The sequence below is a fragment of the Schistocerca cancellata genome, chromosome 5 (assembly GCF_023864275.1).
Source record: "Schistocerca cancellata isolate TAMUIC-IGC-003103 chromosome 5, iqSchCanc2.1, whole genome shotgun sequence".
In the NCBI taxonomy this organism is placed as follows: Eukaryota; Metazoa; Arthropoda; class Insecta; order Orthoptera; family Acrididae; genus Schistocerca; species Schistocerca cancellata.
Genome location: NC_064630.1, coordinates 698740305 through 698767675, shown reverse-complemented (window position 1 = coordinate 698767675; position 27371 = coordinate 698740305). Strand labels below are relative to the sequence as shown.

General features: G+C 42.4%; 1 protein-coding gene across 1 annotated transcript in view; it reads right to left on the bottom strand.

Moving 5' to 3' along the window:
• LOC126187963 (cytotoxic granule associated RNA binding protein TIA1) overlaps nucleotides 1-27371 on the bottom strand; it is a 1542843-nt gene that overhangs the window by 47462 nt on the left and 1468010 nt on the right. The window contains exon 6 of the mRNA XM_049929345.1: nucleotides 3266-3395. Within this exon, the coding sequence (XP_049785302.1) occupies nucleotides 3266-3395 (130 nt within the window). The remainder of the gene's footprint in view (nucleotides 1-3265; nucleotides 3396-27371) is intronic.

Here is a 27371-nt window from a genome sequence, read left to right as displayed (position 1 = left end):
ACGAAAAACTTGAGCTCTTGATATAACCTATTCTCCGAAAGCCTTCTGAAGCTTACCATAAGTTGTCGTCGCGTTTTCACCTAATTTAACGCAAAAAGAAATGGCATACCGTTGCGCAATATTGTGCAGTTCCATTTCCGTGACGAGAGACACAAACACATGTTAACTTATTACAGCACAACTCACGACTGAGCAGTTGCATCGATGTGCCGCTTGCACTACAAGCAGCTTAGAGACCATGGTCAAAGATATTGTGCCTATGCAAGCCTGTAGGGTTGCCACATCTTCCGAAGAATATCAGTCTCATTACTTTATTGTCGCACCCCGTATATACCTGGTGAATATTAATAAAACCGAAAACTGCAGGGACTGATTCCTGACTGGAAATTAAGGAGAAAAGGTCCTATGAACATGTGTCCCGAGATGCATCGTTGCTACGGTAAATGGCGCTGTTGAATGAAAGTTTCTCTGAAAACGTGTAGTGTGTTCATTGTAAGTTGTATGTGTGATTGACGCAGCGTACTGTAAAGCAGCAAAAAGGTCTGGTATTCATGTCAGGAACAAGCCGAGATGGTGTTCGTGTACGGGCAAGCAGACGAGGCAACACGGCTTTAACAGAACAAGTACCCTCACATACACACAATCGCACTTTGTCTTACACGATTTTGGCGGGCCACTTGTCTGGAGCTTGTACTAGGATTCATCTCAACAAATGGTTCAAATGGCTCTGAGCACTATGGAACTTAACTTCTAAGGTCATCAGTCCCCTAGAACTTAGAACTACTTAAACCTAACTAACCTAAGGACATCACACACATCCATGCCCGAGGCAGGATTCGAACCTGCGACCGTAGCGGTCGCGCACTTCCAGACTGTAGCGCCTTTAACCGCTTGGCCACCCCAGCCGGCCTCACTCAACATCCTGCAGAACCAGTCCTCCAAATCAGGTACAGGTCACGCACAGACCGCTGCCTCCCTGCACCTTCGTCTGTCTGAAAGGACCCATGAACTCACAAATATTGTGTGACATGGTTGATATCTGTGATGGTACTTTTTTTTTTTTTGGTGCAGGATTGCTGCCTTTCGACCGTTTCCATCTGCTTGACCGTACGCAGACACTATCTCGGCTTGTTCTCGACATGAACACCGGACCATTCTACTGCTTATAGTACGCTACGTCAATCACATAGTCTACAACACACAAGAAACGCATGGCACGTGGTCAGAGAAACTCTTATTCGTCAGCGCCACCTACCGTGCAACGATGCATGTTCACTGGACCTTGCTTCCCCCATTTCCCTGTCCGTGTAAGTGGCCCGCACAATCGGCTAAGACGGACTCAGTACTATACTAAAGGATGAATCGAACTGGACTTTACAACTCTAGAATGGTGTAGAAATTTACTGACAAGTCTTACAGAATCGGTAGATGTGTCATTTTGTAGCAAACTTAAAGTTTTAAAAAAAAGTGCAAGGGTCATTTTGGTTCTATGTGACGTCCATCTGCGATGAGGCAAACATCCCACCGGCAATCAATTTCTTCCCACACTCGGTGAAGCAAATCGGGTGTAACTTATGCAACGGTAGCGTAGATTCGATTTTTTAGGTCGGTGAATTGTTTGGTAGAGGAGGAACTTGTACACGGTCTTTAATGGAGCCCCAGGGAAAGAAATCCAGTGTTTCAATTCTGGGGAATGAAATGCCCATGCGATTAGCCCCTCGCGGCCAGTCTACCGACCTGGGAAGCGATTCTCGAGGAAACCTCGAACTTCCGTGAGGAATGGGGTACTGATGCGCTACGTGAATCATACTGAGGTTGTTTGCTACAAAATGACACATCTATCGATTCTGTATGTTATCTCAATAAATTTCTATATCATTCCAATGTTGTTAAGTCCCGGTATTTATATTCTTTTACTTGTGTCCACTGTCCTGCAGTAGTTTAGTAAGGACAACATTTAAGAATCAGGACCATTACTGGATTCATTTATTCACCACGATCGGGAATGAGGCCTGTTGTGCCATTCTCAAGTTACTGTTGTAATGACGTAAACTGCTTTAAGACAATTTCATCTTTAAGAATGCACACGGTTCTACCTCACTAGGAAGTGCATGATGTTAAGAACATTTCCTCTGACAGCTGGTAAAACTGTTGTTTTACACACAACCGGTTTCGCGGCCTAAAGCCACATCATAAGGTGCAACAGTGTTAAATTGTATTATACTTACTTACTTTACTTTATTTTACTTTATGCGATCAGGCCTAATGGACAGCGTGCTGCTTTGAGAGATTGCCTCCATTTCAGCCTGTCTTCGGCTCCTTTCTGTCATCCTTCCAGCAGTCCCACTCTCTGAAGGTCTTTGGATACGCAGTCACTCCGTCGAATTGTAGGTCTTCCTATGGGCCTTCAGCTGGTTGGCTTGGTGTTGAGTACAGTGGTAAAAGCGATTACCTGCATGTAGTCTTGCCTGTATTTCCATTTTACTGGATGGTTCATCTCTGAATATTGCGCCCAGCGCGCAACAAGTTCCGTGTAATTGTGTTCTAAATAAAAATTAACCATGTTAAATAATTTTTTTATTCATTTTGCATACCCCTATCTCAGAGTGTCCCTAGGTATGGCAACCCTATCTATACACCATATTCGGGGCCAGCTGAAATGCCAGACGCCGGCATGTCATTCTATACATAATTTGGAGATGGTTGTTCAAGATTTGAGGGCCCAGCTGCCTCAGGACGACATGAAACGTCTAATCAACTCGATGCCGGACCATATTGTGGTATGTACTGCAGCAAAATGTCGTCCAAAGCGTTATTGATGTTGCACTGCACGAGATTTGTCTATTTGTACTCACTTTATTTGTTTACTTGTCTTGATTTTGGGATCAAGAGAACCTCACGACTGGTAAATTTCATTTCGATCCGATGCTCCTCTGTCGGTGCGTTATTTTACGTTTTGTTGAGTGCATATTATATTCCTGAAGGATTTTAGAGTACCAGTTTAAGCTTACGCATAACATAAAATTTTTATACCGACAACTAACATGCTAAAAATCTACTGCGACTTCTCCTAGCTCGCGCCTAGCAATGTCAATGACGGAACGGTTTGTGTCGTGTAGCACGCCATTGGTTCCATCCCTGCCAGTGCCATTTTCAACACACTTAACTGTGACACGTCACGTCGCGTGCAGATCGCGTGCCAGGATTATCTAAGGCAGCACAAATCTATAGACTGTACTGAGGTGAAGCAGGCGATGCAACTCACCTGTCCTGCTGCCTGTGCGTTGTTTGGGTCACCCGACTCCTTCCCCCAGGAGCACTTGACGGTCTGCCCGTTGATGTCCGTGTTGTGCACGGCCACGATGGCGTGCGTAGCCGACTCTTTGGTGGAGAACCTGCAACACACACACAACAATTGCCGTTACAAGTCTTTCCAAAGCCGTGTTTACGATGTAAAGACCCCTACAGTCAGAGGCGCCGAAAGAAGTTCCTGAGGGCCGCTGTGGGATTGGGCCGGCTGCTTCGCGCGTCTACCTCAGCCAATCACGTAATTCGACCATAGAGTAAATATCTCTGGAGTGAGCATTCACATGCGCAGAACTGATTTTGTGTTGTCAACATACATTGCCGGCCTGGTCACGTGATGTCGGGACGTGGTGTGTTTGTCCCTGTATATTTAGAATGTCACTACATCCCTAGCACAGACGGATTCTTTTCTTACGTGTCGTGGATTATTTATATATGTTGTGCAGACATTTTAACAGTATACATTTGATACCGGGAATAAACCAGCTGCGTAACTTTTAAGGGCAAGTGATATTGCATTCTGCTTCTTTGCGATAGGTGTCACAGTTCAGATGCACTCGATTTTTGGTAGTTTTCGGTATGATACGGCACTTTATAGTATTGAAGAGCCTGACGTACATTTTTGCAGTGATAGTCCTAGTCCTACGAAACGACTTGACAGTACGCTAGTACTTTTGCAAGTGTCCGAAAAACACCGAATTTGTCGCACATTAGCGATTATATCCCTGCTAATTCCTCCTTTTTTCTTGTATTTCTGCGTATTTATTTTCTCGTTTTTGCGACCTAAAGCACAATTTTTCTTACTGGTGGCACTTTGAGATATTTATTTAACGCATTTTAAGTACTTGATCCCAGTTTATTAAATAAATAGTAGACTGAGTAATCTATATACATAACCGACAAGTCACTGATAAATGCATGGAGGATAGTATTTACTGAAACAACTAACCATTCCCTTTCCTGTTCCACTAGCAAATTTACGAGAGGAAGCGATTGTTTGTAAGGTTTTGTACGAGCTGTAATATCTGTTATATAGTCATAAAATCGTAGAAAAGTAGGTCTACAGAATCAAGCCTTAATTATAATGCGTCTCGAAATTTTTAAACATATACAGTGTCTCTTACTAATATGATAACTATAATTGGAGCTACATGGTATGTACCCATGAAAAGTTACTATCCCTCATTTCACGTATTTTTCTTTGCATCCGTAGCAACGACAGTAATTCGCCCTCGCTATTACACTATCAACAAACGGTGAAACACAACAAAAACTCTTGATATTATAAACTTCAAACGCTGCAGAAAGCACACACGCACAGTGAAGTCCCGAAAACACGTGACAATCCTGGTTTAATGTTGACAACGTGCGCAGAACGCAATGCTCACTCCAGAGATATTTACTCTATGAATTCGACTCAACGTGGCTATGGCAACGCCTCATCGTTGTAGCAATCAATAGACCACTATTGTCTTCGCAGGCCGTATGCGGCTCAGACGAAAGCTGGCAAGAACGCTCCCAGCTGTCACGGTTTCTCTTTCGCCGCCTCTGTTATAGGGCGAGGACGTGCTAAAGAATAATACCTCTGACCTTTTTGTGTGAAAACTCTTAAAGGTTTTAAAAAAACGTTGTTAACATTGTACATCTTTATTCTTTGTGTCTACAGCTTTATTTCTCATCCTGGCGACGAACACATTTCTCCCAACCTCAGCCCAGTTTGACTTTGTGGACGGAGCGACGTCACTCCTGCTGCACCGCTTCATCACTATCAAAGTGAAGTCCTCGGAAGTGTTCCTTAAGTTTTAGAAACAGATGAAAGGACAGGGTCAGATCGGGCCGGTAGGGGGGATGATGGATGACAGGTAGAGAAAAGTATCGGACTGTTGCAGTTGTCGCAGCGCTTTTGTGTCATCAGGCATTGTCATTCTAAAGGAGAGAGTGTTTACGAACTCTTAGAATTCGATACTCGACTACAGGACGCTCTTCCCCATGCACCAAAGCAGTTACGTTACACACTGTCATTTTACACGCTACAATTCGGAGCCCCCTAGACACAAGCGGAAAAGTCGGCCGAGTAATACACGGGACATTGTGATACCTTAAATGATACTGAAAACAGAATAAAAAATTCGTAGTCATTACTTTTCAGCACGCCCTCCTGTTTTCTGCAGTTTTAAGATTCAAAGCCGTTAATGTAACGTTTAAAGTGCAAAAAATGGTTCAAATTGCTCTGAGCTCTATGGGACTTAACGTCTGAGGTCATCAGTCCCCTATAACTTAGAACTGCGAGGTGCATTCAAGTTCTAAGGCCTCCGATTTTTTTTTCTCCGGACTGGAAAGAGATAGAAACATGGGCATTGTTTTAAAATGAGGCCATGTTCGTTGTCAATACGTCCCAGAGAAGGCAGCACCGTACGGCAGATGGAATTTTACCCCAGCGGCGAGAATGAGAACTGTTTTAAATACTTAAAATGGCGACGTTTTCCTTACTTGAACAGCGTGCAATCATTCGTTTTCTGAATTTGCGTGGTGTGAAACCAATTGAAATTCATCGACAGTTGAAGGAGACATGTGGTGATGGAGTTATGGATGTGTCGAAAGTGTGTTCGTGGGTGCGACAGTTTAATGAAGGCAGAACATCGTGTGACAACTAACCGAAACAACCTCGGGCTCGCACAAGCCAGTCTGACGACGTGATAGAGAAAGTGGAGAGAATTGTTTTGGGGGATTGCCGAATGACTGTTGAACAGATCGCCTCCAGAGTTGGCATTTCTGTGGGTTCTGTGCACACAATCCTGCATGACGACCTGAAAATGCGAAAAGTGTCATCCAGGTGGGTGCCACGAATGCTGACGGATGACCACATGGCTGTCTGTGTGGCATGTTGCCGAACAACGTTGACGTGCAACGACAGCACGAATGGGACTTTCTTTTCGTCGGTTGTGTCAATGGATGAGACGTGAATGCCATTTTTTAATCCAGAAACAAAGCGCCAGTCAGCTCAATGGAAGCACACAGATTCACCACCACCAAAAAATTTCGGGTAACCGCCAGTGCTGAAAAAATGATGGTGTCCATGTTCTGGGACAGCGAGGGCGTAATCCTTACCCATTGCGTTCCAAAGGGCACTACGGTAACAGGTGCATCCTACGAAAATGTTTTGAAGAACGAATTCCTTCCTGCACTGCAACAAAAACGTCCGGGAAGGGCTGCGCGTGTGCTGTTTCACCAAGACAACGCACCCGCACATCGAGCTAACGTTATGCAACAGTTTCTTCGTGATAACAACTTTGAAGTGATTCCTCATGCTCTCTACTCACCTGACCTGGCTCCTAGTGACTTTTGGCTTTTTCCAACAATGAAAGACACTCTCCGTGGCAGCACATTCACCAGCCGTGCTGCTATTGCCTCAGCGATTTTCCAGTGGTCAAAACAGACTCCTAAAGAAGCTTTCGCCGCTGCCATGGAATCATGGCGTCAGCGTTGTGAAAAATGTGTACGTCTGCAGGGCGATTACGTCGAGAAGTAACGCCAGTTTCATCGATTTCGGGTGAGTAGTTAATTAGAAAAAAAATCGGAGGCCTTAGAACTTGAATGCACCTCGTACTTAAATCTAACTAACCTAAGGACATCACACACAGCCAGGCCCGAGGCAGGGTTCTAACCTGCGACCATTGCGGTAGCGCGTTTCCAGACTGTAGCGCCTAGAACCACTCGGCCACCCCGGCCGGCGTTTAAAGTGTATTATCTACTCCTTCTGCAAGGGGGATCCTACAACTGTCACCGCATCTCAGTCGCCGAACTCCTAGATCTCGATTGTTTTTCTTTTCTCAAATGCTTCTTGGATGCTCCTAGGAGGCTGCCACGAAAGTATTCTCCTTGGTCACCTTTCTTCTTCCATTCTTTTGAGGTGCCCTAACAATCCAAGCTGTCTTTCTTTTATTCTGTCCTTAATACTACAATGATCTGCATTCTCTGTATCATCAGCGTTTGCACATGCCTGGGTTGACTTCGTGCCTGAGTAATCAGATATATGAAGCTTTCGAATCGCTGCTTCAAGAGTCAGATTAAAAAGCATTGTAGAGTAGACGTCAGCTAGTTTGACTCCTTTACTAATGCTTACTAAGTTCTCCATCCCCTCACACTAGCAGGCTAGGAACCAGCCAGTGTTGCTTGAGTATGTAAAACATACTTAGACGATATACTAAACAGTAACAAATCAGTCATCTTTTCTGCGCTAGCGAGACTAATAAAACACACAAGTGAAATTCAGAAATAACTGAATATATTATTGAAGCTACAGAATTATTCACAACACTCTTTCTCGAATTATTTTCCATCGTTGTTGATACACATTGTCAGATGATCTGGAACGTTTATACAACTTTAAGTTTAGTAACCATCACTTGTTGATGGCCTAGCTGACCTGTGGAATCCGCTCAAGAGGTTTCCGTAAACTGTAGACAGCCTTCCTTGAAGGTGGAACAATGTGGAAATTATTATTCCACTCGTTTCTTATTAAATTATAACCAGCTTTGATTAAATTTTCACAGCAAAACTAGTTCTTCTTAGAAAACATCTTCACAACGGGTTAGAATTAACAGCGAACAATGTCAGAGATGTCTGATTTAATAGCAATGCACTCTGGTGTTTGTATCTACAATTACACAAAGAAACAAGATTACCTTGGTGTTTAGGATGGGTTGTGATGGATACTGACATTTAACAACCCCGCATAACATCGCCGACCCCGTCGAGAAAAGGCAACAGGAAAAGAACAAGAATTATAATTTTAAATGTATGAGATGCGAGTCTGTTTGTGGTCCTCCGCTGATTTTGCGTGTTGCCTATAACGGAGCGGCAGTCGATGTGATCGTTTCACCGGCCAGTGACAAATGTCAGGTAACAAGCAATTTTAATCAGACTATAACTGCAAATTAGAAGTAAATAAACGATATTAAAAAATAAGCACACTTTGTCACATTCTTCGTACAATGTATACACAGATACAAGAGGATTATAATGTGGCAGGGAGCGAATCGAACTGATGTAGCGGCATGCTGACTATCAGTTATAGTGCGTAAATATAGTCACGTTATTTCTCCTTATTGGTTAAGATTGATTTTAAAAAAACAAATATTTATGCCCCATTCGTACAGGTAGAGATAGTTTTGCACGACACTCGTGACTTATATTGCTTTTTAAAATTGTATATATAAATCGGAAACTTATGTCTTAATACTCTTCTGGCCACATTAACGACGCTACATACAGCCACCTATCTTCATTCTTAATTATTCAGCTCTGCGGCACTGCTGGCACAAAATAGGTTAACGGTTTTGTTACCTTTATCGTTATTCCGTATCTTCATTGACACGATAATCTCCTTTTTGCATTGCTTCACTGTAAATTGCAGTTCATTTCTAGTTCTGAATCGTCTAAAACATTGTAATGAAAAGTTCAATAAGATTATATTTTAAAATAAAATACAAATTTAAATAAATTCCGTAATCACTGAGTTTCAGTGCTGATGCAATTAATTTGGTTATACGAAGGAACCCGGCTTAGGGTGCAGACAACATCATATGATACCGCTAAAAGGAACTTTCTGCAGTGGTATCAGGCGAGACAGACGGCAGTGCCACCTTGCAGTTTCTCCAGCTACTGCCGCGCCATGTAGTTCAAGGAGTCCTCCAGAGATAGCAGGCAAAGTGCGAGGCGCTTTCGACTTTCTTCCGCCAGATGGTGCGCATGTCGTTCGCGTTAAACGAAGTGACGAGTTCGACACTACGTGCTTCAGGATGTTAATAAACTTCATTTTAATTCGATGTAAACTGGTACGTACTGCATTCTTCGTGCAGCCGTCGGCGTTCCGGCAAATCTGTGATCCTCAAGTGACGTCTGTGAAACAATGAAAGTGGTAAAGCCTCCGGACTGCCTCGCACCGCTATCCTAAGCCTCTAGCGGAAAATGACGAATGAGTGATATTGGCGACGTCCGTGATTGATATAAGCCATCATCTCGCTCGCGTTCGGAGGAAATAATGTGAATAAATATCGTAGCGTCAATGACGATATGAATGGCGCAATATTTCTGAGAGGTGTGCGCCGCCAGCTCCGCTGTTTTATAGCTATAGCTGCCGCCTCGTCCGCGCTTTGTGCTGAGCGAGTAATGCTTTAATCAATTAGAACGCGACGCCTTCGCGTGTGTGACTTAACGGATGACTGACGCAACAGCTACCAAGCGACAGCTACACCACAAAAAAGGTGATGCCAGAAACAGCGAATCTGTTGTGAAAGGCGAACGCGGTGGGTTCCCGGGAACTGTAATCTTTAGTACTTAACTAGAAAGCTTAAATATTCCTATAAATGTATTCTTCAGTCACGCAGAAGCAGTTTGCCAGAGAAAATTGCTTTATTTACTCTTGGGCTGGGTTTCCATCAAGACGATTAATATTCTCCGCCAAGTTCAGTACCAACAATAAATCCTTGAAGTCTTTGTAGCGACTGTTTGTAGACCCAGCAATAAATAGAACGTTCCATGTTATGGGAGGTGGTAAATATGGCTAACGAAAATGTACGATACTAAGTTCTCTACTGAGAAAAGGTTGCCCAAATATTAGCTCCTTAGACAGGCCTCTGCAACTTCATTTAAGACAACCGGTAGGAGAATTTCTTGTAACACTACAGCCCTACCCTCAAAACGTTTCCTTTATACGTAAAGTTTCCCTTAAAATGTTAATACAATTAATTATTGATGAACATACGAAAAATTATCCACTCACACATTTTTAAATCACGCAAACTCTGTGGCGAATCCAGGATTTTGGTCAGCTCATAAAAATGTTCTATCATTGGGACGTTCCCAGATTCTCTGGAGTAAACGAAAGTGTTTTCTTGGTCTATTATGATAATACTTAAAATTAACTGTAAAAAAAGATTTTATGTAGTTTGTTATGTTACTGTGACTAAAACTTTCAGACACTTGAAAACAATAAAAGTCTTCGAGATTTTTTGTAATCGCAGTTTTTAAAGTGTAAGCCACGTACTTTTAATCTCAAATATCATTGTCCAGTCGCGTTCATTGCAAAGTTAGTACACCTTACAAAAGCGCGCTGGTGTGCTAGCTTCGATCTCTACAGATTGGTAGAAGTCGCTAGATTGACCATTTCAACACTATTGAACAGAATACGACAGCGACAAAAGTTTGAAGGCTTAAGCCTGAAAGCTACGTTGCAAACAAATTGTCTTTTTTTTTTCTTTTTTGTTCTTGAGATCAGGAAGAAACAGGCACAGGCATTGTGCTGAATAATTGGGAGAGCGGTGGAGGGATCTGCAGACACCATTGCCCCTCCCCTCCCCCTCCCCTCCACCACTGGATTCGGCAGTTCCCGGCTTCTTGGATTTTTCATGTTAAATTTATCAGCCATTTATTTCAATCCCGAGATGATATTTCGAAGTATTTTGTCATATGCCTTTTCATTACTGGGTTCAGTCTGTAAATTCTGATGATGTGTAATCTTCCGATAAAAGTAGTTCGCAACAACTAGAACCGATTAGCTAAATACTTGTTTATATTTCGATCAAGGTAAATAAATTTATAGTGAACCAAGATTAGTATTGCATTTTTTTTCTATGCTCGAAACATATGCAATACTATACAGAATCTAAATTTTGGGGGACTGCAAATTGACGGTAATTAATGTACGGGGTGTTTTTTTCATAGAATTCTACTTATTAATTTACATCACTGTTATCCCCTTCGTTTTAGATACCAAATACCAGTTGTAAAGAAGTTGACAAACGCGTGACTTTGGAAGGAATTTATGTCAGCGAGCGCGCATCTCAATGTTTCTATAGTGTACTCCTATTCTGTGTTCAAAGTAGCTTTTGTAACGAAGGCAGCGTGTTTTCCATTTTTTCCTTAATTAATACTATTTACGTTACAGGAAATATGTAGATATATTACGCAATTATTTTACGTGTAATTTCGTAATTGTATGGGGTCTATGTCCAGAGAGAAGTAAAATCTGGGGAACTGACAGTTGAAGGGCGGGGAAGGAAGGGAAAGAAAAGAAAAAAAAGGTTGGCATGCGATTTACTGTACTTCGAACGTATGAAAAATGGGGATTTGAACAGCTCAAGATTTGACAGTTGGTATAAAAGGAGTGTAAAGGCGGAGTGAATACCGTGTGACCAAGTGTTGAGATTCTACAAGCGATTTATGAGCATCGAGAGCTAATGTTTTTGCTGTAAAGAACAAAAGAACGTGGCTTCTACTAAACCGTGGTGAGCAAAGATTGATTACTAACCTACATATTTGTGAAGGCACTTGTAATTGTTTTATGTATATTTTCTGTTTAATAAAAGATCGAGTCCCTTCAATTACATATCGGGCTAGCAATCAAATGTGACCTCAGGTCGGCGATCGCGAGTACATTGAAAATATAAGTACCAGGGTGAAATTCCCTCATATACTGCCCTTGATTTACTTATAATTTTCAGAGAAGCCGGATGATTCAAGCAAAATTCTCGAACAAAAGCGTCAACAATTATTTTCGTTTATATACGCATAAAATTAAGAAAAGTGCCACGCCATCTTGGCAAAATCAGCGAAGGCAGAGAATGCAGCATTACTCGCCATCTTAAATCGTCACGAGGTAAGAGAGACTTCTTTGCAACACTGACAGCAGAAATGAACAAAACAAACAGTGTCCAATGTATTTTTAATGCGTTGGAAGAATCAAATTACTGTTTAAAAGACTTCTTTCAAAAGACTCCCTTGGGATTGAGTGAAAGTATCATGGGCCAAACACAAGCTAAAACAAAACACTGAAAATGCCATTTGTTATGCATTGCGTGCTTCAGTAGTTCCCAAATGTGTGAAATAATAATAATCGTAGTCATATTCGCAGGCGAAATTAACTGGACAAGTGATATATTTATTTGGTTTTGCTGCAGTAAAGGTGTGGAACAAGTAAATTATTACAAGAACTAATTACATTTTCGTCCCGCCTATGCGTCCATCTCCAAAAGAAAAGATTCAAATTATAACTAGCACCCAAACAACCCGAAATAAATTGTGCTACTACAGAACACATTACAACTACTGGTTGAAAATGCCTATAGCTTCTTTCCACCAACCCATCCATCTAAAAAAACTTTTTACAAATTTAAATTAACACCCAAATAAATTGTGCCACTACAGAACAGGCTGAGAAGGCCTATGCGCTACTACAGCCCACCACTCAGTGGTGGAATGGCAGATACAAAAAAAGTTCAATAAGCAACATTCACAGTTGATAAATGCCACCATATCTTGTGTCCAGCGATACATTAAAAGTTAAAATATTTTGAACCACCGATGAACTAATTAGCAAGCACGCAATATTATAATTTTAGTTAGCAAAAACTATCACATTTTGTAAAGTTTACCAGTGTCCAATTTTGTGTATTTGGATGGATGAATCTTTAACGTGCTCTACGAATGCAATCTTGCCATCAAAATGAAGTAGCGGGAGAGCATTAGAACGAAAATTAAAGTGAGAAGAATACAGGTACAGTTACAGTTGGAACGTAAAGTCACGAGGCCAGAACGCGGAAGACAGTTCGAAATACATTCTTAAGTGGTCACGAGTAATGTACTAATTTTACCTGGCAATTAGAAATTTTGTTTCCAACACGCTTCAAATGCAGTTTCAACAGAAGCAGGGGAAGCGTCCACTTTTAGAAAATCTGACCTTAATATGACTGGTCAGTATGTCACCGAGGCCAGGACAGTTGAGTTCTACAGTTATTGCATTCGGCGAAACCAGTGGTGCGGCTGGGAAAAGGGCTTAATAGCACCATCGTGTTCATCTGCCATCGGCCGGTAACGTGATTTTCTTGCTGGTGGGTTGCTCGTGCCCTCTGGCGGTGAAATGAGTATTTATGAAAACAAACAGCGACCGATAATAAAAGCTCAATTGTGTCAATGGACGGCCAACAGTACTCTCCCCTCCCCCCCCTCCTTCCCCCTGCCCCTGGCCCGGTTCAATTGAGCTAATTACGAGGAGCGGCCGATTGTGGTGGCACTTTTTGTCGGCGCGCGAGCTATGTTACGTCTATTATTGTAATAACAATAGGAGCTAGCGGAGCCCACAATAATTCAGGCGCGCATGTTTAATGTATGAGCAAACCACCGGCACGTAATTAATATGTCATCGAGAGGCCGGCGACGCGAACGTTTTTCGGCCGGCTAGCTGGTGGGAGTGGCGGCATATGTCGCATGGGAAAGTGCGTGGGTGGTGCGCGGGACTGGCCTGTCGCTGGAGAAACAATAGCGGCCGCCATTTCTTGTCACCGGCTGATGGCAGCCTCGCATCTCCCTGAATTATTAACACTGGCCGAATAGAATCGCGGGTAACACGGCTGATGTCTTTTCAACCTTGCAAATATCAAAGATGCCGGCTGCGCAGTCTAGGCTATACTTATTTATTTCAAGTTTCTGCTACCAGTCATTTTTTTATTTTATGCTTAACCTAACATAATGCAACGCGTTTCGAACATGTTCTGTTCATCTTCAGGTGTTTATACATGCATACATACATACATACATAGAGAAATGTTACTTAAAAATAAACAGTCTTAAACTAGAATGAAATTTTCACTCTACAGAGGAGTGTGCGGAGGAGTGTGCGCTGATATGAAACTTCCTGGCAGACTAAAACTGTGTGCCGGACCGAGACTCGAACTCGGGACCTTTGCCTTTCGTGGGCAAGTGCTCTACCGACTGAGCTACCCAAGCACGACTCACGCCCCGTCCTCACAGCTTTAATTCCGCTAGTACCTCGACTCCTACCTTCCAAACTTCACAGAAACTCTCCTGCGAACCTTTTGTCAATCGGCAAACTCAGCACAACCGGGAGCACCTCGAAAGTTGTCTAACGTAGCTTTGGACGAAAAGTCAGGGATTGAAGAGTTCCATGCACCACGGCCATACAACCCGGAAGAATTCTCGGCAGCTGAAATATCCGGTCGTGAAAGCCTTCATTGTATGAATAGTTGAAGTTGCATCGGAGAGGGACATAATGTGGTCTATCAGCCCTTCATCAGTTTCTATGGTATTTCATAGACAACAGACTTCAGGTGACCCCAGAAGAAAAAGAAATAGGTGTCAAAACGGAGGAACGCGTAGGCCAAACCACCGGCCTACCGCGCTCCACCCAGTTCTCACTAAAGTTTTCATCCAAATGCATTCGCAGTGCATGTGCGAAGTGCGCATGTGCACTATCGTGTCGGTACAACATTCACTGTCGCACGTTGAGTGGAACATGTTCCAACAACTCTAGCAGAGTTTCTCCTAAAAAGATTAAGTATCTGTTTGCGTTCAGTCGCCGGGGGAACATGTCTGGATCGACCAGATTATCGCCTACCAAGCCGGCCCAAATACTGACAGCGAAGCAATCTTGATGATCACGAACAAAGGCAGCGTGCGGGGCACCCAACTCCTGCCTTCCAATATTCTGCCTCAGACATTGATGTCAAAGCGAACTTGATACCCACGGTCACAGGTGACGTGCAGGTTTTCACTTCCTGTTGTTGGAACCATGCATAGAACTGCATCCGCAGACAGCAGTCTGCAGGTGCAGGTAATGCGTTAAACGACAGTATTGCATCCCAAGCTTGTACAGCACGTCAACGACCAAGCGTTGCGAGACAAGCAGTTGCCTTGTTACGATTCGTGTAGTTCGCTGGGGTTCTCGGTGTATGACCTCCAGAACAGCTTCCTCACAAGGGAACCTCCCCATCGCACCCCCCTCAGATTTAGTTATAAGTTGGCACAGTGGATAGGCCTTGAAAAACTGAACACAGGTCAATCGAGAAAACAAGAAGAAGTTGTGTGGAACTATGAAAAAAATAAGCAAAATATACAAACTGAGTAGTCCATGCCACGATAGTCAACATCAAGGACAGGGTGAGCTGACGAGCGCCGTGGTCCCGTGGTTAGCGTGAGCAGCTGCGGAACGAGAAGTCCTTGGTTCAAGTCTTCCTTCGAGTGAAAAGTTTAATTTTTTATTTTCAGACAATCTGACAAACTCTTATGTTTTCATCACTTTTTTGGGAGTGATTATCATACCCACAAGAAAACCTAAATCGGGCGAGGTAGAAGAATCTTTTTACCCATTCGTCAAGTGTACAAGTTAGGTTGGTCGACAACATATTCCTGTCATGTGACCCACATGCCGTCACCATTGTCGTATAGACGTGTTTTCCTGTGGAGGAATCGGTTGACCTATGACCTTGCGATCAAATGTTTTCGGTTCCCATTGGAGAGGAACGTCCTTTCGTCTACTAATCGCACGGTTTTGCTGTGCGGTCGCAAAACACAGACACTAAACTTATTACAGTGAACAGAGACGTCAATGAACGAACAGACAGATCATAACTTTGCGAAAATCAAGAAAGTAAAAGTTTCAGTCGAGGGAGGCCTTGAACTAAGGACCTGTCGTTCCGCAGCTGCTCACGCTAACCACGGGACCACGACGCTCCTGAGCTCACATTCTCCTTGATGTTGCCTATGTTCGCTTGGACTACTCAGTTTGTATATTTTGCTTATTTTTTTCATAGTTCCACAAACTTCTTCCTGTTTTCTCGATTGATCTGTGTTCAGTTTTTCAAGGCCTATCCACTGTGCCAACTTATAACTAAATCTGAGGGGGGTGCGATGGGGAGGTTCCCTTGTGAGTAGCTGGAGCACTGCGAGTCCGTAGACGGCATCTGGCTGGCCGGAGTGGCCGAGCGGTTCTAGGCGCAACAGTCTGGAACCGCGCGACCGCTAAGGTCGCAGGTTCGAATCCTGCCTCGGCCATGGATGTGTGTGATGTCCATAGGTTAGTTAGGTTTAAGTAGTTCTAAGTTCTAGGGGACTGGTGACCTCAGCAGTGAAGTCCCGTAGTGCTCAGAGCCATTTGAACCATTTGAACGGCATCTGTCACGCAGTAGTAGCTGGAGAGAACCTGTCTGTCGTAGGCGAAGCTCCAGACGACGAAAGACATTTTTGTCTGGATGGCGTCGACCAGGATATATAGCAGCATATTGACGAACGGCAACACCAGTCTGGTTATCAAGTACACCAAGGAGCAGGAACATATTCACATCTTCATCGTTTGTGTATGCCATACGTCTGTCACACTGCTTTAGAATAACACAAGAAGAAATACGATATACGTACGAATGTACAAGGAATCTGTCACGAGCGTGTTACTCCACTAGCTACTAGTCGTTCTCTGGTGAACAGCGAAAACAGTATAAACACGCCATTAATCGCAGCAGGCTGTTCCACCTAATGCGCATTACCCCTCTTACAGCTTTTGTTATGCATGATTCTTCCCGACACTGCTCACTGTGAAATGTTCGTTTTCTGATTAAACTGTTTCCCTAACGTAATGAACGTGATATTTCCACATTTCCATAGATTAGAATAATAGTAATTATCAGACGTAATGTTGAAAAGCATAATTAGTGGTTCCATGGTGATAGTACATACAAATGATAACCGAGTTTGAAAATTAATTACAAAGCACTTGATGTAACGCCCTAACGAAATGTAAAGGAGCTGAACGTGGCAAGAACAGTAGTTGGTACGAATCGATGGGACCATTGGGGAGGATCAAACTGTAAAGTGCCGTTCTACAAAGAATAATGAATTGATTGACAAGTACATGTGGAAACCAATCTGTTCATGGAACTGCATTTATTGTAAGAAATTAATTATCCTTAACTTGTAAAAGAATATGAAGTGTAATTGCTCTTGGATGACTGTATTTATCACATTTTGTTAGCATGTGTACAGTTCCCCTTTCAATGCGGCAGTAATCACAGCTCGGAGAGGGTATTAATGTTAACATACGTCTCGTTTTATTTGTATTCATCTGAGCTGCTCTTACAAATAGTCTGTTAACAGCAACAGATTCTTTTCTCGTGGTCGCCGAGCTGAGAAACCAAGGGTGGGGTAGAACGTGTTGCTGAATCACTCAAAACAATGTGCAAACATGATACTGTCTAGGTGCACTGACATCGTCCATTCTGTTTTTGCCTGGCTCGCGAGCGTAAAATGAAGACCAGTGTATGGTACGGTTATAATCTGCACGCTCCTTCCCCTCTAATACCAGGCTAAATCAACTAACGTAACTCCTTTGCTCTGTTGAGACTTCTTAACGCGTCTTGTGCCAAGAGATTTACAGTTTTTCTTCAGTTGCGCTCACAAGAGACTGTAAGACACTCGTGCAGCCAGGAAGTTGAAGAATGGAAAAAAAAACACACTCTGTGGTGAATACCAACACTTCTGTAGGTGACAACAAGGATTGTACCCACAAAATCACCACAAAATGGATCTCCTACAGAGACATGTATTTTGGAACTATCTGTGTGCAATTTGTGCCAATGATGGCAGTTATGATACAGTTTTGACAGTGTAGAGGCCTTCAGACCACTCGAGTGTCTGTGCTGAGCTTGGTTTCGTATGTCGTTAACTCCACATGTCACGTTAGCTATTGTGACGCAAACAGGCTGCACTGACAGCGACGGGAAGCTGTCACTGTCGGTCGAGTACCTTCGAAGTGTATCGATTGAGCTAGCCATCAGCCAGCTTACCAGATGTCCTCAAGGAGTGCGCGAATGTTATGCACTTTAGTGCCCATTAAATCACATTCAAACTAACTTTACACAGAACTGTAACATCGATTGTTTCAGTAGAATAGTTCCCACAACTGCGGGTAACAGTCTGAACTCTGTGTCCCCATTAACGTCCGGTGATGAGGGGGGGGGGGGGGGGAAGGAGGGGGGACTGCAGGTATCCGTCCGTTACTCGTAGTGTACGTACTGTCACTTGCGCAAATGACAGGTGTCATCCAAAAGATAAACGGTGTATTTTGACCCTTTGAACGATGTGTATGACTGAGGTTAAGAATGCTTTATTGAAATTTCAGTATCATACAGTTAATACACGAATACAGCATGGTGTCCAGCGGATGATAAATAGTATTGGCAAATTGAAGTAAATAGCTCCAGTACCTCTATGACAGCAGCCAACTTCTCATTTCTCTCTACAAACACCTCTGTCAAGGATAGAATCGACCCTCAGACATCTCAAGTGCAACCTGAATCGGTTTTCGTTCATGCATAAGTAGCTTAATTCAAGTCCATTGCCCTTTGTTTTATCCCACAACTTTGATAAACTCTTTCTAGAATGTTTCAGAAATTCAAACAGATATTAAAAATCAATGAAAGCTCTGATCTCTATAACATAGATTTGTTTAGCATTCCTTTCCCTAGAAAAGTTACGATGAACTTCATTGATGTAAATATTAGTACATGTTGCAATAATGCGTACTTCATTTTCATCCAAAGAGAACTTCGTAATATCTATATTTGTCTTTGTGATACGAGCTTCATTTCTGGATCCAGGTAAATGCGTAATAGTATTACAAGAGCTTGTTCTAACAGCGGTAGGATATTTACTTTTCCTCCATTTAGCTATTCCGTCTTTTCGTAAAAGAAATGCGCCTTGTTGAATGCCTTCTTCCTGTGCTTCCTATTCATCATTTTCTGACACTTCTTGTTCTGTTCCTGAATCATGTACACAGCTCTCGTTATGTGAGTCAGTTGTAAGTAGGCTGTTTACGTTTTTATGTTGGTAGCGCCACGTAGCGCTCTGTATGAAAATCACTGACTGTGCTGTGTCCAGTCTGTGGCTGGTTTGCATTGCTGGAATATTTGCTATTGTAGTGTTGGGCAGTTGGATGTGAACAGCGCGTAGCGTTGTGCAGTTGGCGGTGAGCCGCCAGCAGTGGTGGATGTGCGGAGAGAGATGGCAGAATTCTGACAGCGTACGATCTGGACGTGTGTCCGTCAGAAAAAGGAAATTTGTAAGACTGGATGTCATGAACTGATTTATATATTATGACTTTTGAACACTATTAAGGTAAATAAATTGTTTGTTCTCCATCAAAATATTTCATTTGCTAACTATGCCTATCAGTAGTTGGTGCCTTCAGTAGTTACAATCTTTTATTTAGCTGGCAGTATTGGCGCTCGCTGTATTGCAGTAGTTCGAGTAACGGATATTTTTGTGAGATAAATGATTCATGAAAGGTATTGGTTATTCTTAGTCAGGACCATTCTTTTGTAGGGATTATTGAAAGTCAGATTGCGTTTCGCAAATAAAAATGGTTCAAATGGCTCTGAGCACTATGGGACTCAACATCTTAGGTCATAAGTCCCCTAGAACTTAGAACTAACTAACCTAAGGACATCACACACACCCATGCCCGAGGCAGGATTCGAACCTGCGACCGTAGCAGTCCTGCGGTTCCGGACTGCAGCGCCAGTACCGCTAGACCACCGCGGCCGGCGTGTTTCGCAAATAGTGTGTGTCAGTTTACTGTTGATCAGAATAAGTAAAGAGAGAAATGTCTGAGTACGTTCAGTTTTGCTCAGCTGTTTGAAAATGAAATAACGTAAGAGGTTTACCAGCACAATCATTCTTAATTTTTCTAAGGGGATGTTTCATATTCCCTTTATTGGCATGTCCGTTCCTTTACCCTTCTTATGTACAGGAATATTTAAATTTCGTTGGTAAGTATTCTAGACAAAAAGCAAATGACCTGTAACTGGTTTCGATACGCCTAAAATTACACCCATGAAAGGTTGATTGAGTCTAGGAAAGAGTGAGGTAACATACACCTACTTTGTTTCAGATTGCCGCAATAGTGCTCATGCGGATTGCCAGTGTCCTCCTGGCTATAATAATGTTTCATAAACAGAGCAACACTGCGCAACTGAAAGCCAATGATAGCTGTAGCTAACGGATGGAGAGTTAGCGGAAAGGCGCTGAAAATGACGCGAACTCAGTCCAGCTCAGTCAGGCAAAATTGAGCGGGAAAATCATATGGAAGACGAGGGTCATCCACGCAGCAGCGGAGGGGTATTCAAGAATCTGGCTGAAATATCCCTGGCCCGTCGCAGAAATCTGTTCGTCATGTCCAGCATTTTTAATAAGACGTGATTTTTGTAAAGATGGTAGTAATTGCATTGACTGACTGTTCCTTCGGTTCTTGTTAGAATATTTTGTACATTATGAATGGAAAACACACACAACACTGGTGTAATATTCTACAATATTTATTACTTATTACACGAACTGGTTTTCAGCTGTTAAGCCATCATCAGGTACAAAGGTAAGTATGTGGTGCAGTGAAATTTTGTTGGATCAAGGATTCTAAACCAGTGCATCTGCAGAGTATCTCAATTCTCAGGGATGAAAATGTTAATGCTTGTACAGCCTAGTATTGAATGTTCCTTTACTCACCACTTCTAACTGCATATACTACTCATAATCCCATCCAGGCCATGTTATAAATTGCCCTTCTCCCTCAAATGCTCCATTTCCTTTATTTCAATTACTATAATTTATGTTGTGTTAAAAATTTCTTTTTTACTTTATATAATAGCAGCTGCACCACTCACCTGCTTAATATCACTATTGTATCTCATTTGTTAATAATTTATGATCTATTAAATACAAAATTATTTTGTAAAGCCGCATGTTTGGAATATGTCACCAAAGCTTATTGTCCAGTTATGTTCTTCTGTGTACAACTGTTGTAATCTCTCTAAAGTTCATTAGTTAATGTCTCACAAATTTTATCTTAGTTAAATAATCTTACATCACATTTACCCTAAAATAATCTCGCTTGTTTTATTCCTGTTCTAACATTAACATTTTCATCTCTGGAAATGGAGATGCTCCGTACATGCACTAGTTTAAAGTCTTTAATCCAACAAAATTTCACTGCACCACATATTTATCTTTGTACCTGATGGCTAACAGCCGAAAACTGGTGCGTGTAACAAACAATAAATTTTGTAGAATGTTACACCAGTGCTGTGTGTGTTTCATTCATAATGTTTTTAAATGTTAGGGAAGCAGAGTTTCGCAATACAGTGTTTGAATGCTAGTCTCCTTCAGTCATTTAGTAAGTCGAATTTCTACCGCCGTCTCTTCATGAAAGTTTCTTTTTCTAGTACTGTGTCGCCGCATTGCACTGAGCGGAACACCGTCATTCAAAGTAAAGCACGTGCCTAGCATCGGTGCTTCTCCTTGCACTGCGCTGGGCACGGTTTCCTTTCTTTAGCTGTTTACTGCCGCACTCCACTTTTATTTGAACCACTTTTCGAGTTTCCGTTGCCACTTGTTTGGGACTTTTTTAATATCAGCCAGGACATAAGAAGGTTCTTCACAGGTAAGCTTTGTATTTCAAAATTATTATCAGGATCAGTTTACGTATAGTTCAGTCAAGATCTCATTTCTTCAGCAGACTATCTTAGTTTTATAGTGCAGCGTTGCATTCGCTTGTGCGTCATTTAATGTTGAAAGGTCTCTGCTGGATTCCTTTCATGTTAATTTCTTAAATCTGTTGTCATTTACGGCATAAATTCCTCTTCTAAGTTTACTGTGGCGTTCCTGACTATCTGGGAGGAGACTGAGTAGTGGAACGTGTTGCTTTTACACATAAACAAGAACGATCCTGTCACACTACTACACTTTAAAACACAGTTTATATGTAATTCATGTCACACAGTCTCATACGGAACCTACATCCGCTTTCTTTTATATACTGTATATGATAAGATACTGTCATCCCCCTTCCCTTCTGTGTGAGAGGATTAATGAGCAAATGTATTTCTAGTTGCATGCTTGAGGGTAGCAGACAAGCCTGTCTGCTAGAGAACAGTAGGACCAACGTCGGAACAGGTAGCTACGCTTTCTAAAAGCAAAGAGGTTTCTATCCTTAGTATGGTCCTGTCCGTCCCTTGTCATTTTGGTATAGGAAGCTGCCCCTCTGGCCACTTCCGTTTGTATTTGTGAGCCACCCTCAGGAAGGGACGAGGTCAGCCTGTCCGTGGCGAGCGTCTGAAGTGGTAAGATCTCCGGCTAAGCGCGTGTCTGTTAAGTCCGTAGGACAATGGATTTATTAAGTTCAGCCTAACTGAAAATTTAATCACCTTTATTTCAGGTTTAGCTCTAAAATATCTAATGTTATCTTAAATTGCAACGCAGTGTATTTCGAGTGTGAAGTTCAGAATATTTTCCAGTAGTTGCTTTGTCACTACTTTGTGAGTAAAGTGGAACCACGTGTTGATCAGTAACTCTAACTAAGATCATCAATCTTAAATGCGAGTGTGCGTGAGATTATAACATCTCGTCTTGACAATATTTTTCAATATAGCAACTTTTATTTATGTGCAACCCACGTGGGGTGTACTTTGTGAGACCACTACCACGTGCTTATATAATTGTTTGACCCATCAGGTTAATAGTAAGACGTTAGTAACCAGTTCGAGGTTTTTCTTTTGTAAATTGCTTTTCGATCTAATTTATTTTAATTATCAAAATTATTATGGAGTTACACGCTTTGTGTAAACCAAGTTGACCACGTGAAGCATGTGGTGTAATCATCAAAGTAGCCCTCAGCTATTCTTTTTGGGAAGATTTCACAGAGAGTTAGTATGAATTTAGTATACCAGTGTGTGGTAATTACATGACGGACAGGATTGTGCTACGAACGTAACTTCTTTGGGGGAAAATTGAATCGGTTGGTTGTGGTTAATTTCCTCTTGCATATATTTCAACGTTCTTCGTGTGTTATTTTATGAATGCAGTGTTGTATGCAGTCTCCCAATCTTGGCTCCATATTTGATGTGTTCTGTAAGATTACAAACTCACATTTTCCACAATCCTAAATAAGGCACCAGCTTAGTTATGAATCAAATTTAATATGCTGAAATTTCAATGATCAATGTTAAAATAAATTTCCAAATATAAACTGATTTATTTCTTTTTATTTAAATTCTCTTTTATATATATATATCACCGGTTGTCGTATGACTATTAAAAGATTATAATTAATGTTAGTCTGCTTGGGAATTTGGTAAGCTAGACTGGATACCTGGTGAAACAGTTGCGCAGTAATGCAAGGTTAACTTCCCCAGACAGCTCACAGCTTTTAACCCGCTTTTATTGTCTATCAGTTCCGCTTACACCACAAAATAAAGCAACAACGTTACAATGTTTGGAGTTTTATTTAGTGAATTGTAGAAGCATTTTGGACTTTTATTCTTTCAAATTTTGTTTTGTAATTTGATGTAGAATTTTTATTCTGTTAGTTTTGTGTCTTGGAACTGTATCACGGTTCACTGCACTGCGCAATACAGAATTTCACGGGTAGCTTATTTAGTGTACAGTTTTACGTTTTCTGATTGTTTTTGTAAAAGTTAGCTACAATGCAGTTTTATAGTTTCACTTGGATTTAGCGATTTACCAGATAGCATTTACATAAGCACAGCGCTTACATGTTACAAGACTGGGTGTTTCCGAGACTGATAGCTGATAACCCACACTTCATATTCCAATAAGACGGAGCTCCGTCTCATTGGCATAGATAAGTGCGTCGCCATCTGAACGAGAAACAGGTAGTTTGGGCGATGTGCTCAGGATGATTTGGCACTATTCAGATGGTCCCCAAGGTCTCGAACCACCTTTTCCGAAAACACTGGCTGAACTCCACGCTTGCACCACTGTTGCGCTGGTGAACATTGACAGGGACATGCCCGAACGTGTATGGGCTGACCACCGCATGGACGTGTCTCGTGTAAAACGACGAGAGCACATAGAAAATTCGTAATGATGTAGAAGAAACATGAAAATACGCTTTTTCATACAATGTATGTACTTTGTAAGTAAAACTTTATGAAATACATTCGTCAAACCAGGTGAATCATTTGTAATTACCCCGTATATAACAAAAATTGGTTTTTCCATATTGTTAATTTTTTATTTCAAAACGTCTCTAATTTTTTCCATAGCCCCCATGAAAGGAGATTCCAATCGAAGTAACGATGGTGTAATATTTGTGGCTTATTCAGCCATCATATTAGGCTCCAGGAAGCTATTCCCAGGGCAGTGGAGATGCAAGAAGCATAGAGATGACGCAATGTGGGATGAGGTGCCGGTGACAGATGTTAGATTCGGTGCCATTCCCGTGTGAAAGACCGCGTGCATGATGCTGCTGCTCTGTGATTGGATGCTGTGTTCGGCGGTAGAGCGCCAAAACGTTACACTTTAGTTGCTATTATTAATTAAACCTGTCATCCAAATTACTTCATTTTTTTTTAAAATTAACATCTCTCAACAGCCAGCCGTCAGTCAGTAATTTCAAAATTATTAAAATCAAAGTATTAATAAAACAAAAGACTGACGATATTACTGCCGATGCACTTCGGTGGCGTTCGGGTCACGCCTTGCTGGCTTGGCGCGCGAAGTGTCTCGGGCAGTCCGGCTCTCCAGTTCTGACCGTTCCAGTAGACAGACATGTTGTCTGTTATAGCAGAATTTGTTTCATGTAATTTTATTTACTACAGTTACGACCGTCGCTAGGTACAGACATGTTGTCTGTAATAGTAGTATTTGATTCACGTAATTTTACTCCCCAGTTCTGACGGTTCCAGTAGACAGACATGTCTGTGGCAGGATGTATTTCATGTTATTTTAGCCAGATACAATGACTGTGGAAAGATATGTTCAATACGTTGTGATCAAGAATAGTTTCTCTTGTCTATATCAATAAAAACGCGAGTGGCATCCCAAATGAGTTATAGTTTATTCGTAGCAGCAGTTCCTTGCTAAGTTAATATCAGCCTCAAGAAAAAGAATCCACGACCTGCGTGCTGTTTTCTGCGCTGGGGACATCATCATCATGAAGACAGCAGGTTAGTGAAGTGTACAAGAACTTATGTATTCCACACAGGGCAGTGGAAACAACTAGGCAACTCACGTGTACTGCATGCACAGTACAAATGTGCTCAGTGACGCGTTATCTGCAGTAATGCAGAGGTAACGAAGGATGAAAGTATTTACACTGTCTCACTTTTATTCCTTTTTTCTTGCCGTAATAGCCAGGGCGTCAGATAACTGTCTTTCGTTTTGGAGTGGCTCTCATGCAACTGGAATCGATGCACGAACACATTTGGAGCCGGTGGACACGGGCTTTGGCTGTGCCTGTGATGAGCTGTGCGCTCCTCAGAGTCCCATTCCTGAATACCGGCGCAGACGCGGTTATAGCCCCGGCTTCCGAGTGCGGACTTAGCGGCCGCCGGAACGCCGCAGTTTCGCGGCTGGTCGGCCGCGCATGCGTAAACGTTGCGGCGGTGGCCTGCCGCGAGCGGGCGTCGAACGCAGGCCCTTCTGGCTGCGGGATTACGTCGGGCCGCAGCTGCCAGCGTCGCCGGTGCTAATCTCCGGCCGCCGTTTTAATGATTCAATAATAAGCGCGCCGGCAAGCCCTCTCAATTGACCGGCACGTGGATTACGGCGCAACGCGACGCGCCGCCGGCTCGCATGTGCGCGCAGTTGAGCTAACTACTTGCGCGGCCCTTTGTGCTCGCTGCTAGTGTGCCCCAGGGGTCAATTCGCCGCCGCTCCTTGTTCCAATATGTGCCACCGCTACGTTGCTGGCGCTGCCGGCTACACGAGGGCAAGATGAAAATTACTCGTCCCTTCTCGATTTAGTGCTCTCACGTTTCTGCGTGTTTAGTTGAAAAGATTTTTTTTTTGCATTGAGCAGTTCCAATTCCCGTACGAGACACGCAGTGGTATGCGAAATAATCCCTGTGAGCTACTTCTTCATAATACTTAAAAAAGTACTTGACGCAGGTAATCGTCTGCGGTTGTTGAATAATTTGAAAAAGCATATTTGTGCCATCAGCTGTACCATTTTATGTTTTTTCTCTGCCGGTTTCGATTGTTATCTTCCCTGAGAAAAAAAATTGTGCACCAATGGATCAACCATTCATTTCCGTCATATATGAACCATACAAACTTAGAATATACAGGGTGTCCACAATGAGACTCCAACATTTTAATATCCTATTCTAAGTAGACTGTTTACGTTTTTATATTGGTAACGCCACATAGTGCTCTGTATGGAAATCACTGGCTGTGCTGTGTGCAGTCTGTGGCTAGTTTGCATTGTTGTCTGCCATTGTAGTGTTGGGCAGCTGGATGTGAACAGCGCGTAGCGTTGCGCAGTTGGAGGTGAGCCGCCAGCAGTGGTGGATGTGGGGAGAGAAATGGCGGAGTTTTGAAATTTGTAAGACTGGATGTCATGAACTGCTATATATATTATGACTTTTGAACACTATTGAGGTAAATACATTGTTTGTTCTCTATCAAAATCTTTCATTTGCTAACTATGCCTATCAGTAGTTAGTACCTTCAGTAGTTTGAATCTTTTATTTAGCTGGCAGTAGTGGCGCTCGCTATATTGCAGTAGCTAGAGTAACGAAGATTTTTGTGAGGTAAGTGATTTGTGAAAGGTATAGGTTAATGTTAGTCAGGGCAATTCTTTTGTAGGGATTTTTGAAAGTCAGATTGTGTTGCGCTAAAAATATTGTGTGTCAGTAAAAGCACAGTCATGTATAACTTTTTCAAAGGGGACGTTTCATATGGCGACCCTTCCAGCTGGTTCTAAGGGTATTTCAAAAAATTATTTTTGTGAGTGCACAAGTGGTGGTTCATGCACTTGCTATATTGTCCGCAAGACTCTTCGATGGTGACTGTGCACCTGCACAGTCGCAACAAATGGCTGCTGGCCGTCTCTATAAGCACTACAGTGTGTCGGAATCTTTGATGGCCCACCATTATCTCTACAAGGACTGCAGTGGGTCTGCTCCTCTGGTGGCCCACCAATACCATAATCTCTAACAGGACTACAGTGGTCTGCTCTGTGATACCCTACCTACCAATATTCTTCAAAACTTCGACTGACTCTGCTGTGGGTTTGCTCTGTTGTGGCCCATTACCTGCCTGCATGTCAAGAGTCAGCACTGTCTTTCCGTTGGAAGGACAACACTACTTCTTCAAGACTGCATGGAAATCCACTACTTCCGTGTGCATTCTCTTTTACTGCTCAGACTCTGAGAAAAAAAAAAAAAAACACAGCAATTTTACTGTGATGAATGATCAGG